The 27,463-nt window shown below is 46.4% G+C and overlaps 3 protein-coding genes across 6 annotated transcripts in view; 2 read left to right on the plus strand and 1 right to left on the minus strand.

The window, feature by feature from the left end:
• Nucleotides 1-956, minus strand: part of GRK6 (G protein-coupled receptor kinase 6) — a 34,670-nt gene extending 33,714 nt beyond the window's left edge. For both annotated transcript variants that reach the window (XM_083726289.1, XM_083726290.1), the window contains exon 1: nt 451-956. In XM_083726289.1, coding sequence (XP_083582415.1) covers nt 451-502 — 52 coding nt within the window. In that variant the 5' untranslated portion in view covers nt 503-956. The remainder of the gene's footprint in view (nt 1-450) is intronic.
• Nucleotides 957-7,011: 6,055 nt separating this feature from the next.
• Nucleotides 7,012-10,238, plus strand: LOC310838571 (uracil nucleotide/cysteinyl leukotriene receptor-like). Of its 2 annotated transcripts, none has more exons than XM_083726075.1 (2): nt 7,012-8,125; nt 8,700-10,238. In XM_083726075.1, exon 2 carries the CDS (start codon nt 8,700-8,702, stop codon nt 9,726-9,728), a length of 1,029 nt encoding a protein of 342 aa, XP_083582201.1. In that variant the 5' UTR covers nt 7,012-8,125; the 3' UTR covers nt 9,729-10,238. The 2 variants fall into 2 exon arrangements, with proteins under 2 accessions (XP_083582201.1, XP_083582200.1); XM_083726074.1 differs by having other exon boundaries at nt 7,012-8,028.
• A 3,080-nt stretch (nt 10,239-13,318) lies between these two features.
• F12 (coagulation factor XII) lies at nt 13,319-27,219 on the plus strand. Of its 2 annotated transcripts, XM_083726286.1 has the most exons (14): nt 13,319-13,449; nt 17,075-17,111; nt 18,375-18,477; nt 18,665-18,735; nt 19,579-19,686; nt 20,134-20,265; nt 22,244-22,348; nt 22,809-22,980; nt 23,555-23,655; nt 23,739-24,045; nt 24,566-24,702; nt 25,314-25,457; nt 25,925-26,073; nt 26,798-27,219. In XM_083726286.1, exons 1-14 carry the CDS (start codon nt 13,378-13,380, stop codon nt 26,951-26,953), a joined length of 1,794 nt encoding a protein of 597 aa, XP_083582412.1. In that variant the 5' UTR covers nt 13,319-13,377; the 3' UTR covers nt 26,954-27,219. The 2 variants fall into 2 exon arrangements, with proteins under 2 accessions (XP_083582412.1, XP_083582413.1); XM_083726287.1 differs by lacking the exon at nt 22,244-22,348.
• Nucleotides 27,220-27,463: the final 244 nt, after the last annotated feature.

Raw genomic sequence — 27,463 nt, forward strand, 5'->3', positions numbered from 1 at the left:
CCCCCCCCACCAGCACACAGGGAGGGAGGAAAGAGGGGTGGGGTGGCGGGGGGAGGAAGAAGAAGGAGAAAGAGCTGGCGGGCCGGGTCATAACACGCAACGCCGCCTCTCCGCCTCCCTCCCGCGCCTTTGACAGCGGCCACCCATCCCCACCCCACCGCTGCTGGGCACTCAACGCCGAGCTCCGAAGGGCTCTCTTTCAGCAAGCGGAGCGCGCTTCTCGCCTCGCCCAGCCCGCGAACCTCTCTCGCTGCCTCAGGCGCCGCCGCTCCACGCGTAGCTCGGCTGCTCGTGCGAAAGGGGTGACCCCAAGCAGGAGGGGAGATGCCCGGCCGGGAGGGCGCCGCCATGCCCTCGCTCGCCCAACGGCACCGGGGGGCTTCCTGGGTTCCTTCTTCCCTCAGTTTCCCTCACGCGCTCGCCCCCTGCGACCCCAGGCCGGCTCCTCACCCTCTCGCGCCTTGAGCAGCACCGTATTGGCCACGATATTCTCGAGCTCCATCGGGGCCCGCCCGCGGCGCCTCAGCCGTTCCTGCTGCTGCTGCTGCTGCCGCCGCCGCCGTCACCTCTTACCACTCAGGCTCGGATCCCCACCGTTCCCACCCCTCGCTCCGCCCGCTGGCTCCGGCACCTCAGCAACCTCCAACGCCTACCTCCAGCATAGCTCCGCCCACTGCCTGCAGGCCCCGGCCAATCCCCGCTCCAGCACGGCCCGCATCGGCTCCCGGTTGGCCGGGCGGGCCCCCCTCCGCCTCCTCTCTGCCCTTCTTTTTCATTGGAGGGGCAGGAGGGGCGGGGCGGGAGCTCGGAGACCCTCCCTCGCGGGGCGATTGGCTCCAACGGCCTTTTGGGAGGTGGGGTGTGGCGCGGGGGCGGAGGGAGTCTTGAAAAAAGGAGCGACCAATCGGGTCGCTTGCAGGGAGGAATTGGACGGGCTCGAGTGGGGCGCTCGGCTCCACGCGCTCGCCCGCCCTCCCTCGGCTGGAAGCGTTGCCCGTGCAAATGTGTGATTGGGCGAGAAGTTGTTCGTCAGTTATGGTGGGAGGTGCCACGGGCACTTTCGGAGGGCGTGAAGTCCTACATGTGGTGCGCGTGCAGAGTGCAGAGGAACAAGGATGGGCTCCTTTGGGTTGCCGTTAGGAATAAGGTTGCAGGTGAAACGTATAGGTAGGCCAGGAACGGCCCGATGCTTTATACGTTCCTTGGAAGTAAAAGCCCCATTGAATCCAGTGAGAATTACTTAAACCAGAATGGATGTGTATTTAAGTCTTACAAAGAGAAGGAATGGAAAATCTCCCAAAGAGAAGGAATGGAAAAACTATCTTCCACACCTCCTTGAACTCTAAACCAATCTTCATTAACTAGTCCTCATTATAGCTAGGCATTAGCATTTTCACAGGGCAGGCTATTTAATTTAATTATTTAGATAATACTTCACCATGCCATCATAGTAAAACAGAATACATTAACAAAAAATAAAAAGTAAAAAAGATCCAGTATGGTGTAGTGGGTAGAGTGTCAAACAAGAACCTGGGAGATCAGTGTTCAAATCCCTATGCAGCCATGAACTTGGGTGAAGTTGGGACAGTGTCTGCCTCTCAACCTACCTCTCAGAGTTTTTGTGAACAGACCTCACAACCCTCCTGAAGGACTGCCCATTATTTTTTGCCCAGTCCCAGAACTCCAGCCAATTGCCACACTAATGCTGTGCCCACTCCACTCTTCAAAAAGGAGGCCCAGAGGGCATAGCTTTCGTTGGATCAACTTCTTATTTTGTGCTTAGCCATGTATTTATGCCTCTTATATACTTGCTGCACTGTGTAACCTTGCCCATGAACAGTTCTGAATTATGCATTAAAACCTTTGGCAGAAACCAATATAGGGACTCTTCATCCAGCAGTGAGGGCTAGGACACATTCTGGGGTTCAGTTGACTTATGGAGGCTGCAGTCCTACACCTCCTTACCTGGGAGTAAATCCTATTGAATTCAGTGAGCTTTCGTTGTGAGTTGTCTGTGAATTGTAGGGACAGCTAACACTTTGTTTGGCATGTGGATGAAGGAAGTGTTAGTGTGGAATGCTAATACATAAATCACCTACAGGTGAACACTTTCTGACTTGACATATATAATGGCAAGAGATGAGGATGTCAGAAATCCTGTGGGTAAAAATTCAGGAATTGGAGAAGCTTTCACTAAATGAGAGTCCCCTGAAATCAGCCCTGAGTGCTCAGTGGAAGGACAGATTGTGAAGCTGAGGCTCCAATACTTTGGCCACCTCATGAGAAGAGAAGACTCCCTGGAAAAGACCTTGATGTTGGGAAAGATTGAGGGCACAAGACGAAGGAGACGACAGAGGACGAGATGGTTGGACAGTGTTCTAGAAGCTACCAGCATGACCAAACTGTGGGAGGCAGTGGAAGACAGAAGTGCCTGGCGTGCTCAAGTCCATGGGGTCATGAAGAGTTGGACACAACTAAACGACTAAACAACAACAAAAAGGAAGAATCAGGGCATGATGAAAAGGTGAAGGAAAGGAAGAATGATCACAGGTGGTTGAATGATGTGGATAGAGACATAAGGAGTTCTGGGATTCCATTGACCTTGCATTGAACAGACCTTTCAGCATGAGGGCTGATTCATATATTGATTTTGACAGATGAAAAGCATTTTACATATGCAAAAATGTAATGTGTGTGTACAAGAAATACAAGTACATAAGTAGGAAACTGGGTCTCCACCTGGGTATCCAGGAGCAATCTCAGAACGAGAAGTACCCTCAAGATAAAAAGGGGAAATGTAACACACACAAAAACCACCGCCCCACATCAAGAGCAGGCAAGTCTATTCTAATCCCACATCATTAACTTCTCTGTTGTATTCAACTGAATTCAGTGGGACATATTTTAAGTAGGCAGTTGCCACAGAAGTTTTGGGAAATAATGGGCTCCCATCACAATGTGAATTTACCCAATGCATAATGCAGAAATATGTTACTAGGCAAGCTCCTTTGTCCCTGAAAAGGGTGTTCTGATCATAATTTAATCAGCATATGACAAGTTTTATGTGCCTGCGCAATCTGTATTGCCAGGACTAATTGCTCAATAAGGTAGTTGCTGTGCTGGTGATTGGCACAGGTTCCTTGATGACTGAAACCGACTTGAACTTCTTTAAAATGCGTATGTAATTTGCAAAACAATACTTTGGCTCCTGAGTTCTGGACTTGAGCAATTGTTATGCCCCAAAGGGCAGGGCATGCATCATGTAAATGTTACATTTACAAAAACAAATCACAAGTCCAATTGTTGTGGAAATAGACCTCTGAGTCTTACCATTTAGATGAGAGGGGAAACTTGCCTAATTAACAATAAATCTACGTTGTTGTTTTTTTTAAGTAAGACAAACAGATAAAAAGGTTTGCATTCCAATTAGTATAGGTGACATGCAACCAAGTGTGGGATCATGCAATCAAACTGTAGAGTTGGAAGGAATCCCAGAGAGTCATCTAGTCCAATCCCCTGCAATGCAGGAATCTCAACTAGATCATACATGACAGATGGCCATCCAATCTCTGCTTTAAAACCTCCAAGGAAGGAGAGTCCACCACCTGTAGTGGGAGTCTGTTCCATAGCTCTTACTATCAGAAAGTTATTTCTGATGTTTAGTGTAATCTCCTTTCTTGTAACTTGAATCCATTGGTTTAGGTCTTAGCCTCCGGAGCAGGAATAAACAGGACAGCCCTTGAGATGTTTGAGGATGGCTATCATATGACCTCTTAGTCTCCTCTCTACCAGGCTAAATATACATAGAGCAAGCTGACAAATTTCAAAATCTTGCATCATAGAATGATAAAGAGTTGGAAGGGGCTTTGTAAATTAGACCTTTAGTCTCTATCTCTGATTGAGGTTGAAAATCATGCTAGAGCATCTATGTCCAGCTCCTCCAAGTGAAGAAGAGCCCTCACCCCTCTAGGTAATCGAGCCTGTTATTAAACCCGTTATTAGCAATATGTGTCTCCTAATGTTCAGCTGAAATCTACCTTCTTGTAACTTAAGCCTATTAGATCTATTCATTCCTTCTGGAACAGGAGAGAACAAGACTTTGCCCTCCTGTATGCGGCAGCCCTTTGGGTATTTGAAGAGTGCCAGCATGTCCTCCCTATGCTTGCTCTTCTCCATACCAAATTATTTCTCCTCTCAAAGGACTTGTTTTCCATATTCCTCACCATCTCCATTACCCTCCTCTGAACCTGTTCCAATTTGTCTACAGTATCCTTCTTCAAGGGTATTTACAACTGGATTCATGAGATCTGAACTGCGTAGGATTAAAGAGCAATTATTACACTCCATGACTTGGAACCATGGATCTAACAATTCAGCCTAAAAGCACATTAGCCATTTTTGCAGCTGCATCCCTCTGCTGACTCGTGTTCAGTTAGTGATTGACTGCAGCTCCGAGATCATTGCCACAATTGCACACTTGTGTTCCACTTTTTTTGGGGGGGGGGGCGATTTACACAGCGCCAAAGCTGTGTGTGCTCATTCTCAGTGCTTGGATTTTCTGACTTAAGTGCACCTTGCAGGTGAAGGTGGGGCTGAAAGGTGGGGCTTACCACATCATCAATCTGCAGTACGGTCCGGTATTTTTGTTATTGCCATATTGCAATTGGAGTGTGCCAGGAGTTCCTTGCAACAGCTGTGCACCATAGCCATCAATTTATTCTAATCACAGCCCACCCACAGTACAGATCTCAAGGTATTTCAAGTCAGGTATCCCACCCATATAACTCCTGTGCTTCTGGAAACCCGCCTTGCCTATAAGTTCTGGCTCCACTTCTGGTTGGGAAGAGAACTCGTGGAGAAGTGCAGGAAAGGAATGGTGTCACAGCAACTACTTCTCAGTGGCACCCACTACCCATAAGGCTGGTGACACTGCTGCCAATCACGTCTCTGCCGCCAGTGGATCCACTGCATCCTCATGCCTACGGACATGTAGCAAATACCAGCAGCCAATCATGGCACAAGTGACAGTGCAAGTGGAATGGAAGGAGGCTTTGCACAATTGCCTAGGAAACATGTTTCTTTCCCTGCCCTCACTGCAACACTTGAGCATCAGCACACGAATACACACAAACCAATATGCAGACTGATTTTGAGCTCTTGGAGAAAAAGAGATTTTCCTAATCATTCTCAGGCTACACTTGTAATTAGAATCATAGAATTCTAGGATGGTAGAGTTGGAAGAGAACCTGAGGATCATGTTGTCCAACCCTGTGCAGTGCAGGAAATGCATGAGTCAATTGTCATTTGAATTGATCCATCACTACTAGGATTGGACCACACATTTGTTTCCTCTCATTTGGCCATAATTCTCTGCACAAACCTGTCCAGTAAATTCACTGGACAGTTAAGCAAAGCACTGAACTCCACGTCTGAGCCCTGGCCATGAGATGCAACTTAGGGCTTATCCACACTTACCTTGCTCAGCATTTCTAGGCACATATCCAGGCTTTCCAGGTCAGTATCACTTTTTCTCCCTTTTCCCCATCCCATGAAAACCTGCTCTTTACCACTGAATCAGAACAAATGGCAATCTGCAGAAAATTCAAATTGCCATTTGCTCCAGTGGTAAAGATTGGGTTTTCCAGGGCAAAAAAAGAGAAAAAAGTGTGTGGAAACACACTGGGAAAGTGCAGACCTGTGCCTAGAAAGCACAGGGCAAAAAGTATACGTGGATAAGCCATAAGTATAAATATGGGACATGGCTGTTGTTAGCAGGCCACACGTGGGAAGTGGTTTTGCTACCTGCATCTGCTTTATACTGGGTGAATCGGTACACATACCTACCGTATATTCCCACTTATAATTGCATAAAGCCTTAACAGTAGGCTTGGTCTCATATCTCCAGATGAATGTAGATGTGATAATGGAGATGTGTGAATGACTCTCCATATTTTAAAACTGCATATGTTGGATCTGGATCCAGGACAGAGGTGTGGGGTTAACCCTTTTTTTCAATGAAAATCAGACCTCTAGGTCTGCTATTTACCCCCAGTTTAGGGAGGGGGGGTGTACAAATATGTTTTTCCTGCTTGAGTAAACAGCAACTTTAGGAGGAAAATTTATCTTTGGGGGCAGGGAGCACAATAGTGCAGTGGGAAAGGGCTAAGCATACCACCACCACTGTTGTAATCTGGGTTCTCTCAACCACAGCTGCTACTTGCACAATGTTTTTAAAGTAAGGTACCAGACATCCCTGTTTCCCGGGGACAGTCCCCGGATTTACAAATCAGTCCCCATACAAAATCTACTGAAGTTGAAAAGTGTCCCTGGATTCATTAAAAAAAAATCTGGTAACCTTATTTTAAAGACTGCGATGCATCCAAGTATCTGCATGGTCACGCCATGTAGAGTCATGAGCTTCAGAGCATGAGACTTCCCAGGGATAAAAGTCAATGAACTATGGTGTTGTTTCATGCTCTGGCATAGCCAGAGCAGCAGGTGGCACTGCAGGAAAACAAAAAAGGCTGCTCCAAGTGGTTGGCATATCCCTTTCTTGGAACTCCAGAGCCTCCTGCCTTCTCTATGTTTAGTTCCCATGTATGCAGCTGGGATCAGCTGTTTGCTAACGATATGCTCAGCATTATTGGTCATGGCTTATCAGAGGCCTTGCAGAAGGGCTGATGTGGCAGGAACAGGAAGTATTTCCTTTTCAGACAAAGGTTCCTCTTGAGAGATAAAAACTTTTTTTTACAGAGGTGCTGGCAAAAAGGAAGATGATATCTGATTATTTTAATTCTTAAACAAAAGGCATCACTGAACAGGAGTACAGGGTGAGGCAAGGCAATATGATGAAGTATATTATACTACTAGGGAAACCAAAACGATGTTACAGTGCTGAACCCAAACTATATTTCTCTCTAGCATGGGTGTTAGCATGGGTGGAGCAGGAAGCAAAAAGGGACTTTTTGCCTTGGACTCACATTTCCATCCTCCTTGAGAGATTCTCACGTTGATTATACATTCTGGTGTCTGATCTGAGGGCTGGAGGAAATGTGGGCCAGCCAGGAAAGGGGTGAAGAGGCCATGCTAACGGAAGTGCTTGTCACACAGATAGCATGCTAGGGTCTGGACAGAGCACTCTGGGAAGTGGTGCTTTTCCAGGGACTTGTCTAGCAGGACTTGTCACTTGGCTTCAACATAGCAGAAGTCACACACCCAAGTCATGTGTACAAGCATGGTTTTATAAGAACAGAATTCAAAAGAACAGCTAACCACCAGGGCAGGCCCACCCATGAGGTGATGTGAGGTGATTGTTTTGGGCGGCAGGATTCACTGGGGCAGCAAATCCCAATGTTGATATTTCTTCCCCCCTTGTTCCTGATGTAGATCTTCCCACACTGCTTCTTCCCTGGCAGGGAGAAGGGGAGCCATTTTGGGTTCTGCTTCAGGTGCCAAAATGTCTTGGGCCAGCCCTGTTAACCACACAATTCTTTCCTCAAAAAGCCCACCCACAACTGGCCAGCACAGGAACCCATGCATATACTGTCACTTTGATAAAAAAGCAACCAATAAATTTAATTTATAAATAAAACAAACAAAATGCAAACATTGCACTAGTATCTTGCACACTGCTCAGTCTTGTGGATATTCTTTCTGATCTAATTTGCTGAATCCAGAAGATCAGAGGCCTTACTCTGTGTAAATATGGGTGAAGCTGAGTGTGAACATTAGAATGAACTCTAAAAAATGAAGGTCCAAGCTGAGTCTTAAGACAGCAGAGGCAACAGTATTCAAGGGCTAATCCAGGAGCATACTGCCACCCCTGACGTCATGAGCCTCATAACCATGGGCACCCAAAATAAAAATTAATTCTTAAACTGCGCAAGTCTAGGCCAAGAACAGGAAAAAAGGACAGACTGATAGGGGCACCCACACTTTCCTTCCTGAGCAATTTCAACTGCATCTCTCTCAAGTTCCACAGAACCACCAGAGGAGCAAGCATGTCTCTGGATGTCTGACACACAGAAGGTATGAATGACATAGATTTCTGGGGCTAGCCATATTTGGATTTTTAGTGTTCTGAACAGCAAATAACAGGACCGGCCCTACCATTAGGCAGAGTGAGGTAAGTGTTTTGGGTGGCAAATACTGGGAGGGAGTGGGGGGCACCCTACATTTGCTTCTCCTCAGCCTCCTGATCATACCCTTCTGTTGGAGCTGTGTTTGCCATTTGGTCTGTCCTGAGCCCCCGGAACTAGCCTGTTGCCCTCAAGTACAGTGCAGGATACTAATCCATTGCCCGTACTGAAATAAGACTTAATCACTAGTCCAGCTGACTTCCAAACATGGAATGTTGGGTGTATATTCTTGGCCTTTGCTCCAGGCAGCAAAATATATTGAGCCAGAAGATATCCTTGAGGAGGACATCTAGGTCCCCCAATGGATCAGGTGATTCCCTTTTGAATCCTTGGGATGTGCAGATTCCTTAGAATGTCAGTCATTGAGGGTGTAGTGCTGCACACAGGGGCAAATGGTGCCCTTATCAGATGGCTGATCCCATCATCTTTCCCTTGGGACAGCACTGCCACATGTCTGAGTGTTCTCCAAGATGTAAACTTAGGGGCTTCCTGAAAGGGTTCCAAGAATAGCTGACACATGCAGGATTAATCTGACCCGTGGATCTTCTCTTCACTTTGCAGATGTGGGCAAATGGCACGAACCCCCTAGGTGAGGCCTTCCCTAACCATTCAGCCTCTTTGCAGTGTGCTGCTGAAGCCCAGTTCCAGCACCTGCTCCTGCCCATCACGTACAGCCTGGTATGTGCCCTGAGCTTGGCCTCCAACACTGTAGCCTTGTGGAGCAGCTGGGCCACCCGGGCCCAGGCACCCCCGATCATGATTTTCACCTACAACCTCATTGTCATCGACCTGCTGTTTGCCCTGTCGCTGCCATTACAGGCTGTGTACCATGCCAGGCGCAACGACTGGCCCTTTGGTGAAGGCCTGTGCAAGGCCACCAACGCTCTCTTTCTGGCCAACATGTTCAGCTGCACGCTTTTCCTGGCCTGCATTTGCCTGGAGCGCTACCTGGCCGTCATCCACCCCATCCTCTACCTGCGCCTGCGGTGGCCCCTCTACCGTGTGCTGATCTCTATGGCTATCTGGTCCGTGGTAGGGATCGGGCTGCTGACCCTCTTCTCCAAGAGCACCGTGACCCATCGCTTCCCCAATGGGAATACAGCCTGCATGGAGCACTTCCCAGCTCATGTCTGGAGCGGAGGCCTGGCCGCCATGGTTTTGGCCTCCTCAGTGCTGGGCTTCTTCCTGCCTTTCCTCACCATCGTCATCTGCTCCATCGTGATTGCCCGGCGCATCGTGATCCTGAGACGTGGCTCAGCCCAAGGTTCTTTGCTGCGGAGGAACCCGCTGCATACCCTCCTGATGGTGACCACCCTGCTCACCGTCTGCTTCCTGCCCTTCCATATCATCCACATTCTGCACACACTGGGCCGGATTGGGGTTCTGCCTGCTCCGCAGCTGCTGCGCTTCACTTGTTCAGCCCAGCGGGCTGCCATGGCCCTGGCTAGCATCAACAGTGCTCTTGACCCTCTGGTTTACTACTTCAACATGAAGCCTGCCAACTGGAGGCTGCCCTGCTGTGGCGCAAGCAGCCAGAACCTCGTGGATTCAGGCAATCTTGCGGTAGAGGGCCTCAGGAGCATGAGCTAACTGGAGGTCTTACCTAGGATCCACAGCATTGTCCGACTTCTTGTGGAGTGCTCAACACCAGCACCATCAGATGATATTGCCCATTGCCTTTTGAACTACTAGAATGGCCTCCTGCTTTGAATAAGGCAAAAGGATAAAATAATCTTAATGACAAGACACCCTAAGCTGGTTGAGGGTTTTTTGGGGGAGGGGGGGGGGTTCAGTGGTAGATGGTATACCTGTAATTTGGATGTGGCTGTTCCAAGCCAAGTTATGGGGGAATGAGTTAGAATATTAGCAGAGTTCAAAGACTGAATCAGGTTTGTAGCCAGAGAGACAATCCAAAGGCAATGGAAGCAAGAACAGCTCTAGAAAGAAGTGCAAGAAGACTGGGAGCCCAGACAGTGGTGTGATTTGGGAAGCAACGCAGAAGTGTGCTTGTTGAAGAGATAAAGGGTAAAAGAGGTGTTTGGCAGGCAGGAATCAGAAATCAGGGAAAATAATAATAATAATAATAATAATAATAATAATAATAATAATAATAATAATAATATTTATTACTTATACCCTGCCCACTCTGGGCGGCTCCTGACAGAATATTAAAAACATGATAAAACATCCTTCAGATGAAACAGCATGTAATGGAGTTCATCAGGTCCTTGCAATATTTGTTTGGCTAAGCGGAATAAATTCCTGCTCAAAATCAGGAGGACCTGAGGTAGAAATAGGTAAGCCCTTCCGAGGCTGGTCTGGAAATTATATTGAGGTACAATTTGCTGGATGTCCACTGGGACATGAAGAACCTTAGTGCAAACCTTAATCCCTGGGCACTGCTGTACATATGTGGTACTGTACATTCAGAGAAGCTGGGAGCCATAGGAAGTCACTCACCCCATGGTTCTCAGCTTTCCTTGACACACTGTAAACAAGTAGCAACAGCTCAGCTCTCAGAAACCTAGTCTAAATGGAACCATCCACCTCTGCAACCTATAGGGCTTTTTCTGCCTGTGTTAAAACTCCCAAGTTATAAAACTTCTAAGTTTTCTATGTGATTACTGTGAATGGATCTACAGCACTTTGTTTTGCCAAAAGTTGCTTAGGCTGTGATCCTGTATTCACTGAAGAGTAAGCCCCATTGAAATTAATGGACTTAGCTTTTGGTAGACAATTTTAAGATTGTACCATCGGGGTAGGAATTGGGGATTGAGCAAATGAACCTGATGACTGGATGTTTCTTGAATCAACAGTTCACCTGCAGGTCTGTTATGAGGAGGGGTTGGCAGATTTTGTGTAAGTATGAGAAACAGCAGATTTGAAGCTGGGGTTACAGAGACAGAGGGCGTCATGGCCTGGCAAACACCAGAAACTCTCTGATGTGGATGGGGAAACTTCTTCCTTATATGAGTGCCTGTTTGTCTCCACTTATGCACCACTTTTGTATTAATAAATAAAGCAAATATTACAAAGACAATAAAAGATTCCAGTGCTTTCTGCGTGGCTCTGGGGGCTTCTCACTGCTTTGGAAAGTGGGTAGATGATAATGATACCAACAGGAGCCCCAAAGACACACCCTTACTTTGAACCTGCATACTACCACTTCCACTTTTGCATGTGCCCTCTTCTTGTTTTGCACACAAAATAGTCTGTCATTCATTCATTCATTCTCACCTTTCCATACATAACATCTCAAAGGCTACAGTTCTGAACAGGTATACCTGCAAATCCTATGTGCAATTAAGATCCTGTGTGCAATTACTGAGAAGTAATTCCACTGTTAGATAAATACAGAATTACAATTGCTTCAGTAGGCAGAAAAATAATTAAGTGGACTGCCCAGAACTGCAGCAATTTTTAAATGGCCCATTGGAGGAAGAGAAAAGTATGGGAACCACTGAACAAGAAAAATTAAAGACAATAAACTCCTACACAGCAGTGGAAACATGCTATATAATTTGAACTTTTTAAAAAAAAATAAAGCTTGCATCCCATTCTGTGCAGGCCATGAGGGTGATTCATCCCATGATTAGCAGCTGTGATGCTCTAAGGAGGTTCCTGCACCCTTGTGCGCTCCATGATAGACGGCTATACAATAGATGGTGGTGTCCCTACGTATGTCTACTTAGAAGTAAGCCTCAGTGAGTTTAATGGATGGTTCTGTCTGCTTTTATAAGGTTATCTCCAAGCATCACCTCATTCCCAGGGACTGGGTACTTTCAAAACAAATATGCAGCTCCAGCCAGATTGAGTAAATAATGAAAAACACCCACAACAATCAGAAAGCTCACAGCTTTCAAGTCACTGCAGATTTTGCATGGGCAGGGCAAAAGGAAGGATCAAAGGATCACATGTTCCTGACTATGTACCCTTGAAATATGCTGGATGAAGCTGGCTGTTTTGCTGAGTTACAAAACCAGGCGATCAGTTGGTGAGCAAGACCCCAGTGGGAAGATGTTGCTGCTGCAAACAAGGCATCTGTGATGTTTAGTGGAATGAGCTCAGAGGCAGGAGCCCTTGCTGACTGATTTCAGCACCACTGTTTGTATCCAAAACAGCTGCAGCCAGAGTGAACCTGTCAGACCTGTCCTCATTGCACTGCTTATTTTGTATTAAAGGCCCATCAAGTCTGACAGGTAGCTAAAAGCCCATTATGCTTGGAAGATGGGGAAGTATGGCGAGTTCCTGTTCTTTCCCCCCAAATGTGCCCCACTCCCCACAAAATGCTCACTGTCCCTACAAAAGCATGATGTGAATGAAAGATCACCACATCAAACAAGTAGCTATTGAGCATCTTTTATATGAAAAGGTCAATCAACCTCTAGTATCCTCAATAATGCTCAGTTCTCACCAACAAATCTTGCATGTGTTACTTTGGAGAGATTTGTAGGGATGCAAAGATTGCAAGAGAGGCTCTTGCTATTCAAGTGGGGATTTAAGAAGAACTGAAGAATGTCCCCAAAAGAGAGGCTCTTTTAATGGGTTCAGAGCCATTCCTCTTTGCCTTCCTGATACAACACCACCAACTGGTACTGCTCTTCTTTTAATAGATATTCTATTATATATGGTACTTTTGTATTTAATTGTTCTTGTAAACCGCTTTGGGATTCCTTCTGGTTCTGTGAAGTGATATATAAATCTACTAAACTAATTAGCCACAGAGGAGGAAACACATTCAGGCATGATATGACTAGATGGGGTAAAGGCCAAGGAGAGAGTGAGCCAGATAAAATCTTTGGCCAATGTAACTTCCACAGTGATGTTCCCTCCAGTAACTGAAATTTCAGCAGCCCCACTTGCAAGCTTTCCTTTGCAATACTATGTTTTTCTCCACCCCACCCCCTAGAGAAAAAGGCAATCAATTAATATTCTCACCATACTTGACATCTGGTTTTTGTGCTGGCTGAAGAGATGTTGTGGACACAGAAAACAGACACATGGGTCCGTTGGGGGGAGTCAAACCATTTTTTAATTTTCTGGCTCCCAGCCCTATACTTCTATTTTAGTCTAGTCTAGTCTAGTATAGCCTAGTGTTTGTTTCCATGCTACAATCCCTACACTGCTGATTAAATCCCACCCAAAGACCTTTGCTTTGAGCTGCATCGATCTGGGGCTGTTTGCTTTGCCTGAAGCAAAGGAACAAAGATCACCATTTTGTCCTTCCCTAGGTGCCGCCATGACATCCCTGCTGCTGCTGCTGTTGCTGCTGATGATCTTTGTGGTTCTTATTCCAGGGCAACCATTCCGGGTGAGACTCCTGGGGCATCCATTTAACACCCATTTGATTTCTCTTTCCTCCCCACCCCCTGGCTTTTTGCTTAGGTCTCCCTCCTAGGCCCATGATAATTTATCCCCAAAATCTCATTCCCATTTTAACATTTCTACAGCTTGCCCAATAAGAGTGATAATACATTTGTCCCTGTGTCCCTATTTTCCAGCGACAGTCCCGGATTTACAGAGGCCACCCTGGTTTCTGATTTGATCTCATAATGTCCCACTTTTCCTTAGGATGTCCCTATTTTCATCAGAAAAATGCTGGAGGGTATGGTAGGGTGTCCCTTTTTTCATTAGCATAATGTTGGAGGGTATGGAGTTATCCAGCACCAGAGCCATCAGAAGGCAGTCCTGTATAGGGAAGTTTTTTTAAAATCTAATGTTGCATTATGTTTTTCTATATGTTGGAAGCCACACATAATGGCTGGGGCAACTCAGTCAGAGGGATGGGGGTATAAATAGTAAAATGATGATGGACTAGGACGTCCCAATTTTCATCAGAGAAATGTTGGAGGGTATATGAGGGCCTCCAGCAAGGAAGCGAAGCAGGAGGTAGTCTTTGTTGGTAAACTATTCAGGGTGAGATAGGCTTCAGGAAGGGCCTAGAGTCATGGAGGCCAATGTGCAGTGCTAGCACCCCACCACCACCTCAGATCCATCCTAATAGTTTGGGCCTAACCCTCTGCATTTGTGGGGCTTGTGAGTTGCCACTGTCTGGACTAAGATGCAAAGGCCTAGGCAACTCAAGCATGGTGTGAGGAAGGAACTGTGATGCCTGATTCATTTCAGGGGCTTTTCTGGTGTATTGCTTTATTACACAACGAGTGCATAGCAGTTTCTCAATTGTTCCAGGGAACCCCAAATGCCCACCAGGTAGGAACTCTGCTTCCTCAGCACTCAGACCATTGTATCTTGTTGAGTGGGATATGTGGTTCACCCACCCACTGTTTGAAGTCAATTTGCGAAACCATGGGAGCTCTGTGGGTTAGTGGCAAGCAACACATTCCATTCCCTTCCTGCGCAAAATGATGTGAAAGATTTTAAGAGCTTCATGTTTATTTTTCTGGCTTTAGAGGACGAGCAGTCCCCCTTTACTGCTCCCAAGGGAGTCCCAGTGTAGCCATGGTAGGAGAGGGAAATCTCCCCTACGCGTGCCCGCCCCAACCCTAAAATCTGGAAAACTTGTGCAAGGCTGCTTCCTCCCTCGCAGAACTGCCTCAGCCATTTTTGCACTACCCCCTCCCGAAAAAATGTATATATAGGGTATGTGTTTCCTTCTGCACAGAAAACATGTCTATTGTGCCATTTAAAACAGAAAGCAGCTGACAAGCCGTCCTTCAGGGTTGCTACAACCCCCCATCTCACACATGCTTTATGGTGCATACTCATAAGAGTGAGGGGGCTCCCACTCACTCCTGTCATCCCTGCTATGGGCTGTGTGTGTATCAATACATAGAATCATAGAATCATAGAGTTGGAAGAGACCACAAGGGCCATCGAGTCCAACCCCCTGCCAAGCAGGAAACACCATCAGAGCACTCCTGACATATGGTTGTCAAGCCTCTGCTTAAAGACCTCCAAAGAAGGAGACTCCACCACACTCCTTGGCAGCAAATTCCACTGTCAAACAGCTCTTGCTGTCAGGAAGTTCTTCCTAATGTTTAGGTGGAATCTTCTTTCTTGTAGTTTGGATCCATTGCTCCGTGTCCGCTTCTCTGGAGCAGCAGAAAACAACCTTTCTCCCTCCTCTATGTGACATCCTTTTATATATTTGAACATGGCTATCATATCACCCCTTAACCTCCTCTTCTCCAGGCTAAACATGCCCAGCTCCCTTAGCCATTCCTCATAAGGCATCATTTCCAGGCCTTTGACCATTTTGGTTGCCCTCCTCTGGACACGTTCCAGTTTGTCAGTGTCCTTCTTGAACTGTGGTGCCCAGAACTGGACACAGTACTCCAGGTGAGGTCTGACCAGAGCAGAATACAGTGGCACTATTACTTCCCTTGATCTAGATGCTATACTCCTATTGATGCAGCCCAGAATTGCATTGGCTTTTTTAGCTGCCGCGTCACACTGTTGGCTCATGTCAAGTTTGTGGTCAACCAAGACTCCTAGATCCTTTTCACATGTACTGCTCTCAAGCCAGGTGTCACCCATCTTGTATTTGTGCCTCTCATTTTTTTTGCCCAAGTGCAATACTTTACATTTCTCCCTGTTAAAATTCATCTTGTTTGTTTTGGCCCAGTTCTCTAATCTGTCAAGGTCGTTTTGAAGTGTGATCCTGTCCTCTGGGGTGTTAGCCACCCCTCCCAGTTTGGTGTCATCTGCAAATTTGATCAGGATGCCCTTGAGTCCATCATCCAAGTCGTTGATAAAGATGTTGAATAAGACCGGGCCCAAGACAGAACCCTGTGCCACCCCACTAGTCACTCTTCTCCAGGATGAAGAGGAACCATTGATTGGTTACATCAGGGTAACCAGTGCTGATTCCACCTCCCAGCATTCCTAGCGAGCGTGGCAAATGGTCAGGGATGCTGGCAATTGTACCTGGAAGCAACATGCTGGCAACCCAGATGTATACATTATGTAAGAATAGAAGCCATTCCTTTTGCCTTCATTCCCATTCCTCCTTCAAGTTACCATTTCGTCATGGGTCTCGGCCCTCAGCTGGAAGGAAGAGGAAATTTCCTACCACCTTGTAATATTACAATTGGCTGTGCACAAGTTTTTAATTCCTTCCCCGACCCTCAGTTTACAGGCATCCCTAAGGATTTTTAGACAGATTTTACTTATTTGCTAAGGCATGACAGCTTCCAAAACAATGACACAATCAGTCAAAACACACTGAAAATAAAAAAAATGCAGAATAAGTATGAAACTAGGGCTTCATTTGAATTGATTAACTGATTAAATAATTTTAAAAAATAAAACAAATTATTTTCTAAGCACAAGTACTTATAAAAACTGCATATGGCAAGCACCCCACCTTTCATACACAGGAGAAGATACCTTTCCTAAGACGATGCTTCGTACAAAACACATGAATATAATCTAAAAACAAAAAAAGTGGAAGCTTTTGGCTTCAGAGCCATGATTCATATATAAATTTAGGCTATAAACAATTAGCTGGGATTAAGTTGCACTGACCTCTGGGGCTTACTTCTGAATAGATCTATCAAGCACCGCACTGTTAATTGATTAATCAACTAACACAAAATTATGATGAATAAACAGAGATTTCTTTAATCAGATGACTGCTCTGATTAAACAAACAAAAATTACAAATCACAAATAAAATTCATTAAAAGGGTAGCCTGCCTCTCACACTATCCCTTTACATTTTAGAGGTGTTGTAGAATGGAAAAGGACAGATAATTTATAAATTACTTATATTACTTTCAAAAATGGTCTAAAAGCTTTCAAGGATGCATATGCTATACAGAATATATGTATATGCAGAATAGAGAGGCTCACTTGAGCCTTCTGGGGCCAGTTGAATGCAAGCCCCAAAAAGGCCTTTGAGGTGTTTATGTTCCAGAACAGAAAATGGTATGTTTAAACTATGCTGCAACACATCTGTTTTCTTTTCCGGGTAGGATCTGCATGGCCGGCCATTTAGGAGGATGCATGAAGGTGAGTTTCAACTTTGTGCTTGTGCCAGTGAAAGGAACAGTAGCCACAACATGAGCTATACCTTCCAAGCACATTCAAAGCATTCCCTGCCCCCAAGAATAGTGGGAACTTTAGTATTTTAAGGACACTTAGTGGTTGTAGCTCTGTGAGATCCCAGGATTAATTTTATGTGGTTTTTTTCTTTAAAAATGTTTAGGGGTACTCTCATTTTGACTCAAGAAAATCACCATTTTATAGTTCAAATTGGGGGAAATAAATACAGTAAATGGACAAAAGTACAAAGATTCACAAAATGTTTAGGGGTATGCGTCCCCCTGCATCCCCCCAGAAAAAGCACTGTTTTTATGTGTTTTGAATGTGCTGTAAAAGTATGCTGTGTACACAGTCTAGGATTCCAAGATTGGGATCCTACGGTCCTACCCAGATCACCAAAGAAAGGAGGCATTATCCCCTCTCTCCCTGCCTTCTATTGTGAGGTGAAAGACTATTGCACTACTTAAGTGCAAAGTAGCTCAATAGTCTTTCACCTCGCAATAGAAGTGAAGGAATGGGAGGCTGGTTTCAGGATTAATAACCATGCCTGGGATGGAAGAGAATTGGTTATTTCCCTGCAACAGAAGTGCTCATTTGAGGAAAGAAGCCTATGTCCATGGCACAATTGCATGAAAAGCGTAGGTGTCTTCTATCAGCTTAGAAGGCACATGGATGTGACCAGAAGCAGGGGCAACTCCCGCCAGGTGGCCAGGCAGGACAGAAGTGTGATTTGCTAGCATTTATATTATTGCACACCACCTCAATCTCCAAGCGGTGCAAGAGCTCAGGGATCCCAGTGCCGCCTTTATGATACATGGTTTATTTACACATATATACAACCTGAGCCTACAATGGAGGGGTTCATAACATCAACACCCAAAAGGGTCTTGTTTCTCCCAGAGCCGCAGCCTTGGATTCAAACAGAAAGTAAACATGGCTCTGAAGCATTCCTCTGACTTTCTCTCCAACTTATGCTTTACCTCTCAGTCACATCGCTGCAAAACTCAGCCTTGGGCCACCCTGGCATCTTACACAGAGACGCTTTTCCTTTGTTCTCTTAATGGTCCACCCAGGTAATCACCTCAACACAGGAAGTCAGCCTGACTTATAATTTAACAATTGCTGGTTCCAGAGGTTAGAAGGGTCTCCGCGCCCCCCATCCAAACTCATAACAATATTTCTGAGCCTGTATCCTCAGTGGAAGCAGCCCATTTATTTTTTGCCTTGCAGAGACAGAACTCAGTGAGCACGAGCCCTGCCATTTCCCTTTCCGCTTCCAACGTGAAATGCACCATTCTTGCATCACGAGTCATTCCATATTTCATAAGCACTGGTAAGCTTCTCTTCTTCACGAGAAAGAGTCATATGGGGAGTACAAACAGTAGAACACGCTAGGGAAATGGGGACGGTGGACTTTGAGGTGGTATGTGGGGAAAGGCATGATGGCCTGCAGCTTCCCGCTTTGGATTAGGCCCAGCTTCTAGGTTTTCCTTCCATGACTCAAAACGTTTCTCCATCAGGTGTGCCACCACAGAGAACTACGACCGAGATGGGAAATGGAGGTACTGTGGGAAAGAGGAGAGGCCAAGAGGTGAGTCGGTAGGGGGAAGTGGGAATGAAAGAATCCGTTCGAACCACAGCAGGCAGTGAGGGGAGAAGCTTCACCAGGGTGTGCAAGCGCCCCCACCCCCGGTTGTTTAGCCTAAAGTGATGCTGCTCCTCAAGAAAGCAAGAAATAAATTTCTACAGCCTCCAGCGCTGCCGGTCTTTACGACCAGCAGCATGCAGCACCCAGGCCTTACTCCAATATCCATGTAGCTCACAGGTTGAAAAGCTCAGGCCCACTGGCCAAACACAGAATTATCCTCAGGCCTCAGGGCTCTTCCTGGGCTAAGCCACACCTGCTCTCCCTAAGTCAAACCCCTCACAGTGGCGTAGCGTGGGGTTGTCAGCAAGGCAAGTAATTTGCACCCCCTAACCCGTGGATTTGCGCCCCCTAAACCTAACCCCCAGATGTTGCGCCCGGTGCGGCCGGCCCCCCCTACACCCCCCACGCTACGCCACTGACCCCTCACGATCCCTCCTTCACACTCTGTGTTTTTGCCTGGCTTAAATGTGCCCTTGAACTCCAAGAACGCCTCTTGCTTGTCTGGATGGAGGATAGCGAGGGGTGTGTGAATGTGTGTAGAAACCAACCTACTATACTAAGGGCAAAATTCATTTGTTCCAGCCACTTTTCCCACTCACCACTGACATGTGACCTTCACAGAATCACAGAATTGTAGAATTGGCAGGGACCCTGAGGATCATCTAGTTCAACCCTCTGAAGAGAACATAACTCTTGGACTGAAAAAAAATTATCTATCCCCGACATAGCCCAAAGCCTGAGACTTCCAGCCATTACTGACTATTGGATTTATTTATTTTTTGGCAGGACACTGTGACCCTAACCCATGCCAGAACGGTGGGGACTGTGAAGCTAGGCGAATGGGATTCCATTGTATCTGTGCAGCTGGCTTCCATGGGAAACACTGTGAGAAAGGTATCTGAGGCTGGTTCCTGGAACTATAGCACATGGAGACCTGGCCTTGGATAGCTGCCCTCTCTCCCCGGCACCCTGGTCAACTTAAAAAGGTCTTTACTCTGGGGCAAACCTGATCTTATGTCTCCTGCCTGAGACTGAGAACCGGCAGCACATCAATCAACATGGCTGATAGCCATGCCTCCATTACGAAAGGGGCTGGTGGACCTCCAGAACCTCACAGTGTTAGGTTGGATAGCTCTTTTTATTCCTGGTACATAAAAACTCAGTATGGAGATTATTAAGGACCATGACATCATAATGGCACATATGGTGACCTGGCTGTTTTCACACCCCATGAATCAACCTTTGCCAACTTGATGCCCTTCAGATGTTTTGAACCACAGCTCCTATCAGTCCCAGTCAACTGTGCTCTGGTCCATAACATCCCATCACTTTATTTTTCAGAAGACTGCTTTGGAACTAAAGGACTGCTGCACATTGGCAGGAAGGACACCTGGGTGCGACACCGGCCTACTGGACCAGAGGAGTGCCATTGCGCAAGGAAGAAGCTTGTCTGCAAGCCCATGCATGCAAAGGGTCAGAGCTGAGCAGAAGTTGACATAAAGTGGGGATGGGTGGGTGGGGCAAAACAAGGCAGACAGGTGGGATAAGACTACCCTGTGTGGTCACTACATTGCCTGGGCTTCATTTGAAATAACTATTAACAAAGGTAATAGTTTCTAATTCACTTCCCCGACAAAGACAACACAAAGTGTAATCACTGAGTATCGCTCATTATATCATATCTAGATTTCTGATTTTTCACTGGATAAAATTAAGCATTGCACACAAGTGCATGTAATAAATCTTCAATAATTAAAAACCGAACGAAACCAGAAAAGCTGCTTGTGGAAACTTTGATTTGGAGTGGAGGGAGGGGTGTTGCAGGGAGATGCATAAACCTTTCTTTGCCTGCCTGTTATTTTTCTGTCCCAGGGGCTCTGGGAGCACCTTTTCCTTTAGAAAAATAAAAAAAGGCTGCTGGCATTTTGTTACATGCATCTGTATGTAATGTTTAGTTAGGTCCTTTGTATTCCAGTGATGTTGCATCTAAAAGGCTTGAGAAGTCTTTTTATGCCCATCCTTGGCTGCAGCCACTGTAATTCTAAAATGATTAGAACTCCTATAATCTTTTGAACCTCATCAAAACAAAATATAAACTCCTCCAAGCAGGTATCTTTGTATTGTTGTAATGAAGGTTCTTACTCCAATATCCTCATTATCCCTAGAGCCTGTAATATAGTAATGGTACATGAGATGGATCCAGTCTATGTTAAGAGTGCATTCCTATATATGCCTACACAGATGTAATTTTCATTGATTTCCAGTGAGGCTTACTTCCCAGGAAAGTTGGTACAGGACTGCAACCTTGGTTGAACTTAGGTTCCATTGAAATCAATAGAATGAATGACGGTTGACTATTTGCCAATGGATTTCAATGGGAACTAAGCTCCAACCCATAAAGATCATAGTCCTGCATTTTAAGCCCAACACAATATGTATTATTTTAATCAAAACACAATTTTAAAGAAATCATAACACATTAGAGCCATGGCTCACAGGGAATTTACACCAGAGACTGTTTTCAATGCGAGACTTGAGTCTGAGGGCTCATCCATGCTTCCTCTTGTCCTGCTGCTTCCCTCCCCCCAAAATTCCACTCTTTAGAAAAACATGTTCCCTCCTGCCTCTGTGACTATAAAATCTGCTTGATATTCATATCTCTACCACTGAATCCTTTCACAGCTTGGAAATAAGCAGTGTCTCATGCTAACATCTGCAGATGAAACAACTTTTAAAGGCATGGACAGAAGCAGAGGCCAGTCATTAGACCTGGAACGTTAAAACTAAAACAAATGTGCCGTATGGGTGGCCCAAACCACAGCCAACTCCCATGCATCTGGAATTAGGAAGAATGGCTTCTGGGGACCCAGCAATGCTGGTGCCTGCATTATAGGTGGTGGACTTGTCTCATAATGCACAAGGCAAAGATGAAAGATGGGCATAGAGAGGTAATCTTGTCATGACAGAGCACAAGGAATGCAGCTGTCGCACTGTATATGGAACGAGGAGAGATAGGATTATTCCTTAGTTGATGGGTCAGCAGGTCAAAAACATCATAGCAGGGAAGGGAAGGAGTAGGCAGTTAAGCAGATACTAGATTGATGGCGTCTCAACTGCACTGTTAATTCTTGAGCCAGACCTTGCTCTCAGTTGTCTCTGAGGGTCAATAGCTCATTGGCAGAGCAGATGCATTGTATGCAGAGGGTTCCAGGTTCAATCCCTGGCGTTGTTGTTGTTCAGTTGTTTAGTTTGGTCCGACTCTTTGTGACCCCATGGACCAGAGCACGCCAGGCACTCCAGTCTGATATAAAAGATTCCTGCTTAAAGAGCCTAGACTGGTGCTGCTGCCAGTCAGAGCAGAGTAAGGCAATATTGGGCTACATGGGGCAAAACAGTCTGACCTCATACAAGGCAACTTCCTGTGATCTATATCACTTTCTCTGACCCACAGCATGCGCAACAAACACTTGTATGAATGGAGGCCGCTGTCTAGAAGTGAAGCACGGCTCGGTGTGCAGCTGCCCTGAAGGGTTTTCTGGCCCACTGTGCGATATAGGTATGTTTCTATTTTTAAAATATTTAAGAATGACACTTACAAATCTTACAGTTGTAAGTGGTATACAACAGAATAAAATGCACCATGAATACCATATTAAAAATAGTAAAGTAGGAAAATATATCAATTTGCATGTATGCATGTTTAAAACTGCCCAGCTTTGAGAACCAGTGTTGGCTAATGAAATGGAAAATGGGAACTGCTGCTGTTGGCAAAAAAATAATAAAAAGATGTACACCGGGTAAAGTTTCTTCAGTCACATAGTTAATGTCCTATTCTTCAATTCTGAACATTGTATGTGGCCCCTGAACTGAAGCATAGATTCCTCACCCCTGATGCAATAGTGAGAAGGGGCTGTTCTCTTTGGAGAGGGTAGACAGGGGCATAAAAATATTACCTTATTCAAGGCCTAACCTTTTTTCCAAAGCACCTGAGGGTCCCTGGTCTTTTTATTCCCTAGAGCACACTCAGACCTGCTACAGAGAGAATGGGCGGCTATACCGAGGCATGGCCCACTACACTGTCTCAGGGGCACCGTGCCTCCCCTGGGACTCCCCACTCCTGTTAAATGAGTTCTCCAGCAGTATGAACAACTCATCCATCTTTGGCCTGGGGCCACACGCCTTTTGCAGGTGAGATATATTTTAGCATGGGAAATGGGGATGCTTGTGACAGAACACAGGAAATGTTAGTGAGAGGCAGCACCAGCTCTATCAATTGACAAAGTAAGGCAGCTGCCTCAGGCAGCAGATGTTGGGGGTGGGAGTCAGGGAGTGGTGGCATGGGATTGAAGGACACGAGTAGTCTGTGCCACATACAGTCTGCCCTGTGCCTCCTACACTATGCTGAACCCCTTAGGTGCAGCAGCAGATACTGTCCTGTTGTAAGCGCTGAAGTATAATTCAGCAGCTGTGATTCCAGATGGCTTTTGGAAGTGGGAGAGGAGCACCATATTGGCTTTTGCCTCAGGCAGCAAAATGCCTTGGGCCACAACTAACATCCAAGGAGTAGAGCAGATGAAAGGAAATTGAAATGCTAGGGGGTGAGGTGAGGTAAAGGAATGCAGCTGGCACATGGACAGGGGACAGATGGGAGATACACACAATAAAATTATTATTATTACTATTATTATTATTATTATTATTAAAGCAAGGTTGCTGAGCATTGCCCTTGCTTAAGAGAGGACTGGGCCTTTTCTTTGTGCAGAAACCCAGATGGTGACAGCCGCCCATGGTGTTATGTGCTGCGCAATATGCAGCTCAGCTGGGAATTCTGCAATATCACCAGCTGCCATCCCCAATATACAGGTGAGGCATACCATTTGCTCTGGAAGAAATGGTGTGTGTGGCTGAACCTGACATGAATGAGAGCTAAACTGTTTTCTCCCCAGATACCATGGCACCAACGGCAGCAGTACCTCTGGCATCTTTGGAAAGAGAGTCAATGGCTACGAAGAAGCCCGAGAGCATCCGGCCAACAGCTGGACCAAGCCAAACTGTCCCCATCCCAGCTCCAGTGTGTGGGCTGCGCTTTCCCAAGACCACCACCTCCTCACGCAGTCGTGTAGTGAGAGGCATGGTGGCACTTCGTGGCTCCCACCCCTACATGGCTGCCATCTACATAGGGGATCAATTCTGTGGAGGAAGCCTCATTGCTTCCTGCTGGGTCCTAACAGCTGCACACTGCCTAGAGTTCAGGTAAGTCTTACCATCCACCCCGAAGTCCACTGACACTGGGCTGAATCCAGGCTACTTGAACATAGTGCACAATGAAATCAGTGAAAGTTAGGTTGTGGCTAGCTTGCCCCACTGAGGTACATTAGGCCAGAGTTTGGAATGATGGTAGAAATCCTTATCAGCTTGATGGAGATGACAGACATGTTAATTTATTGATGGTCACTTGTTAAAGCTCTCTCCCCCCACTGCATCCCATGTTATGTGGCCCAATCCTATGCCTGTTCAATGAGACATGTCTCACTAAGTTCAGTGAGATATACTACCAAGTTAATGTGCATAGGATTGTTGGGAAACCTGCATCCCTCCACATGTTGTTTGACCACCACTTTCATCCTCCCTGGCCGTTGGACATGCTGGCCGGAGCTGATAGGAATTGGGAGTCCAACAACATCTGGAGAAAACCATGTTGGCTACACCAAAATCTGGAGAATCCTGTTCTGAGCCATGAAAGACTCTGCTGACCACAGATCTTTTACCATAGGCCAGATGTTTCCAAGATTTCAGTGGTGCTGGGCCAGACCCAATACAACAGAAGCACAGATGGCTCCGTGAAGTTCCAAGTACAGAATTATCTACTGCATGAGCATTATTCTGAGATCACCAAACGCCATGACATTGGTGAGAGCCTCTTTTTTATGTCCTGCACCCCCTCACCACCACAAGGTAGCCGGACTTGCCTGAGCCCTCATTGGCCACAACAACCAGTCCAATCTCCTTAGCCCAAGTTGCTCATGAAACATTTTGGGAGCTGTATACGGCATTCAACCTCACCAAGACCCACCCAGAAGAGCCCCTAGTTAGTCTTTCCAGACTTGTGTGTATCTCTCAAGGACATGAACTGCAAGGCCCTAATCTGGTACTGGGAGACCTGAGGCCCTCCAAATGTTGTTGGACTCCATCTCCCATCATCCCTGACCATTGGCTGGAGCTGGTGGGAGTTGGGAGCCCAGCAATATTTGAAAGGCCACAGGTTGACCATTTCTGCCATGATCCATGCCATGCTGCCCCAGGAGGGAGTGGAAAATGTGATATTGGATTATGGTGGGCCAGAAGTCTGCTCACCTGCCCTGTTGGTGGGAGTCTTCATTCTAAGTTTCTTTTCCCAGCCCCAGTCCAGAGTCGATCAAGGAAGACAAGGCTTTCATCCACTCCTACCTGTCTGCCTGCCCACCCATGCAAACCTCATCCCAGAGCCCCAATTCTAACCTGCTCTCTTGTATTCTCCCCAGCACTGGTGCGATTGAAGGAGAAGACGCCAGGACACTGTGCTGAGTTGTCACACTCCATCTTGCCAGTGTGCCTACCAAATTCAACAGAGACATTTGACACCAGCAAGCCATGCCAGATCGCAGGATGGGGACATATGTATGAAGGTGAGAAGGGAGTGGTTGGTCAGATGACGACATGAAGTTTAAGCAGGCCTTATTATCCTTCCCTTAAACATCCACGCCTGCTGGCTGGCCACCTGTTCCCACAGAGAGGGAGGGCATGATGCTGTCTCATATTCTTCCCTGCCCCTCCCTTATCAGCCATTTTTTAAATCCCCACTCATGTTGGAGGAGGATAAACAAGGTGCCAGATGGTGCCTACAATTCCTTAGCATCTTTTGCATCTTGATCTACCATATTGAGCAGGGGTTTTTTTACTGATCAGCAAAGGCAGCCCACAGCTAAACTCTTCCTTACAAGAGGGATTGTTTGGGATTGTCAATGGCTTGTTTGGGATTGTCAGCGGACTCGTGAGGTCTCAGGATGCCCAGTTTTTTCAGTGGCCACAAGGCCAAACTTGGATTGTGCGTTTGGATGGATTGGTTCACTGGGGTCCTCTTCTTTCCCTGCAGGAGCTGACAAACTCTCTGTGTACCTGCAGGAGGCAGATATGCCTATCATTCCTCATGAGCAGTGTCGTTCTGAAGAGGTCCATGGGACCCACATTGCAGAAGACATGTTGTGTGCTGGGTACATGGATGGAAGAGCTGATGCTTGTCAGGTGAGACTATTTTGAATTACCGGCAGCACAGGGAGATCTCTGGCACACAGAACAGAGCAGGCTTTGTGGTGGAGACAAGCATTCATGTTTGCAAATTCATTCGTTTATTGCATTTATATCTCACCCATAGAAGCCAACTCCTAGGGGCCAAGGTCCCTTTACCCCCCCCCCCAATAAAATATTTGAGGAGGCATTGCCATTCAAAAGGTGTGCGTGCGCAGCATCCTGTGATTGATTATGCAGGGTGGGGCTTGTACCCCTGATCCCACCTTTTTCTCCAAGGAGTTCAAGGTGGCATACATCAGAAGGCAGATACTGGCCCATTAGGCTTGGAGCAAGTGTGAAGGCTAAAACCTTGAATTTATGTTCTGTTCCTCCTACCCCCATGCTCTTCCCATGCTCTGTTATTAAGTCTCTGCACCTTCCCTGTATGAAGTACCAGAGGCATTTGTAACAATATCGGACTCCCTTGGAAGGTGGTGGACTCTCCTTCCTTGGAGGTTTTTAAGCAGAGAATGAATGGTCATCTGTCACGGATGTTGCAGCTGAGATTCCCGCATCGCAACAGTTGGACGGATGAGCCTTGTGGTCCCTTCTAACTCTACAGTTCTATGATTCTATTATACTAAGTGTTGATCTCAATAACAAAACGTGAAGTGGGATGGGGATGGGTTTGATTCTGGCCTCTGCCTATGTATTCACACCCCTGCTTTCTGTGTTGCAGGGAGATTCTGGTGGACCCCTGGTGTGTGATGAGCAAGGCAAGGCCACACTATATGGCATCATCAGCTGGGGCACAGGCTGTGCGCTGGAGAACAAGCCTGGGGTCTATACCAGAGTCACTCACTATCTTGACTGGATCCAAAACCACATTCGTTAGCAAGCCTGAGATGGTAGTTTCACAAAGCCAAAACCTATGCAGCTGCCTTTTGCGGGGGTGGGGGGATGGATGGGGGTACAGTGTCTTTCTCTGAAGCTATTGATCTGCTCTGTGTATGTGTGTAAGTGTGTGTGTGTGTGTGTGTGTGTGTGTGTGCGTGCAATTCTGCTAGACTAGACAGTGAGTATTTCAGAGATTATTTTTTTTTAAAGTCAGATATGTCTGTGTCATTTACCCACCATAAAATAAATCAAATTTCCAACAAAGGGAAATTGTCAATTGTCCAATATGGGCACTATCATTTCTGAGGAAATGCTACCTGGGATTTTAGTGCTACCTGACATTGATTGGTCCAGCTGATTACCCCTCATCTCCACTAAGACTGTTTTCATGTTGTTTGTCTTGCTTTCTCCCCTGAACACCTCACATTTCTCCTCCTCACTTCCATCTTCCTCACAGAACACTGGCATGTTTCTCCCACCCCCGCCCTACAGCCCATCTTCTTCAGCT

The sequence above is a fragment of the Podarcis gaigeae genome (genome assembly GCF_964106915.1).
Source record: "Podarcis gaigeae genome assembly, chromosome: 2".
Taxonomy (NCBI): Eukaryota; Metazoa; Chordata; class Lepidosauria; order Squamata; family Lacertidae; genus Podarcis; species Podarcis gaigeae.

Excerpts from the sequence above, each read along its gene's own strand:
- F12 (XM_083726286.1), top strand. The coding sequence starts at position 13,378 with ATGACATCCCTGCTGCTGCTGCTGTTGCTGCTGATGATCTTTGTGGTT. Across the intron at positions 18,736-19,578 it reads GAAAGAGGAGAGGCCAAGAG|GACACTGTGACCCTAACCCA; the intron begins GTGAGTCGGTAG and ends ATTTTTTGGCAG. Across the intron at positions 20,266-22,243 it reads CAAGCCCATGCATGCAAAGG|CATGCGCAACAAACACTTGT; the intron begins GTCAGAGCTGAG and ends TCTGACCCACAG.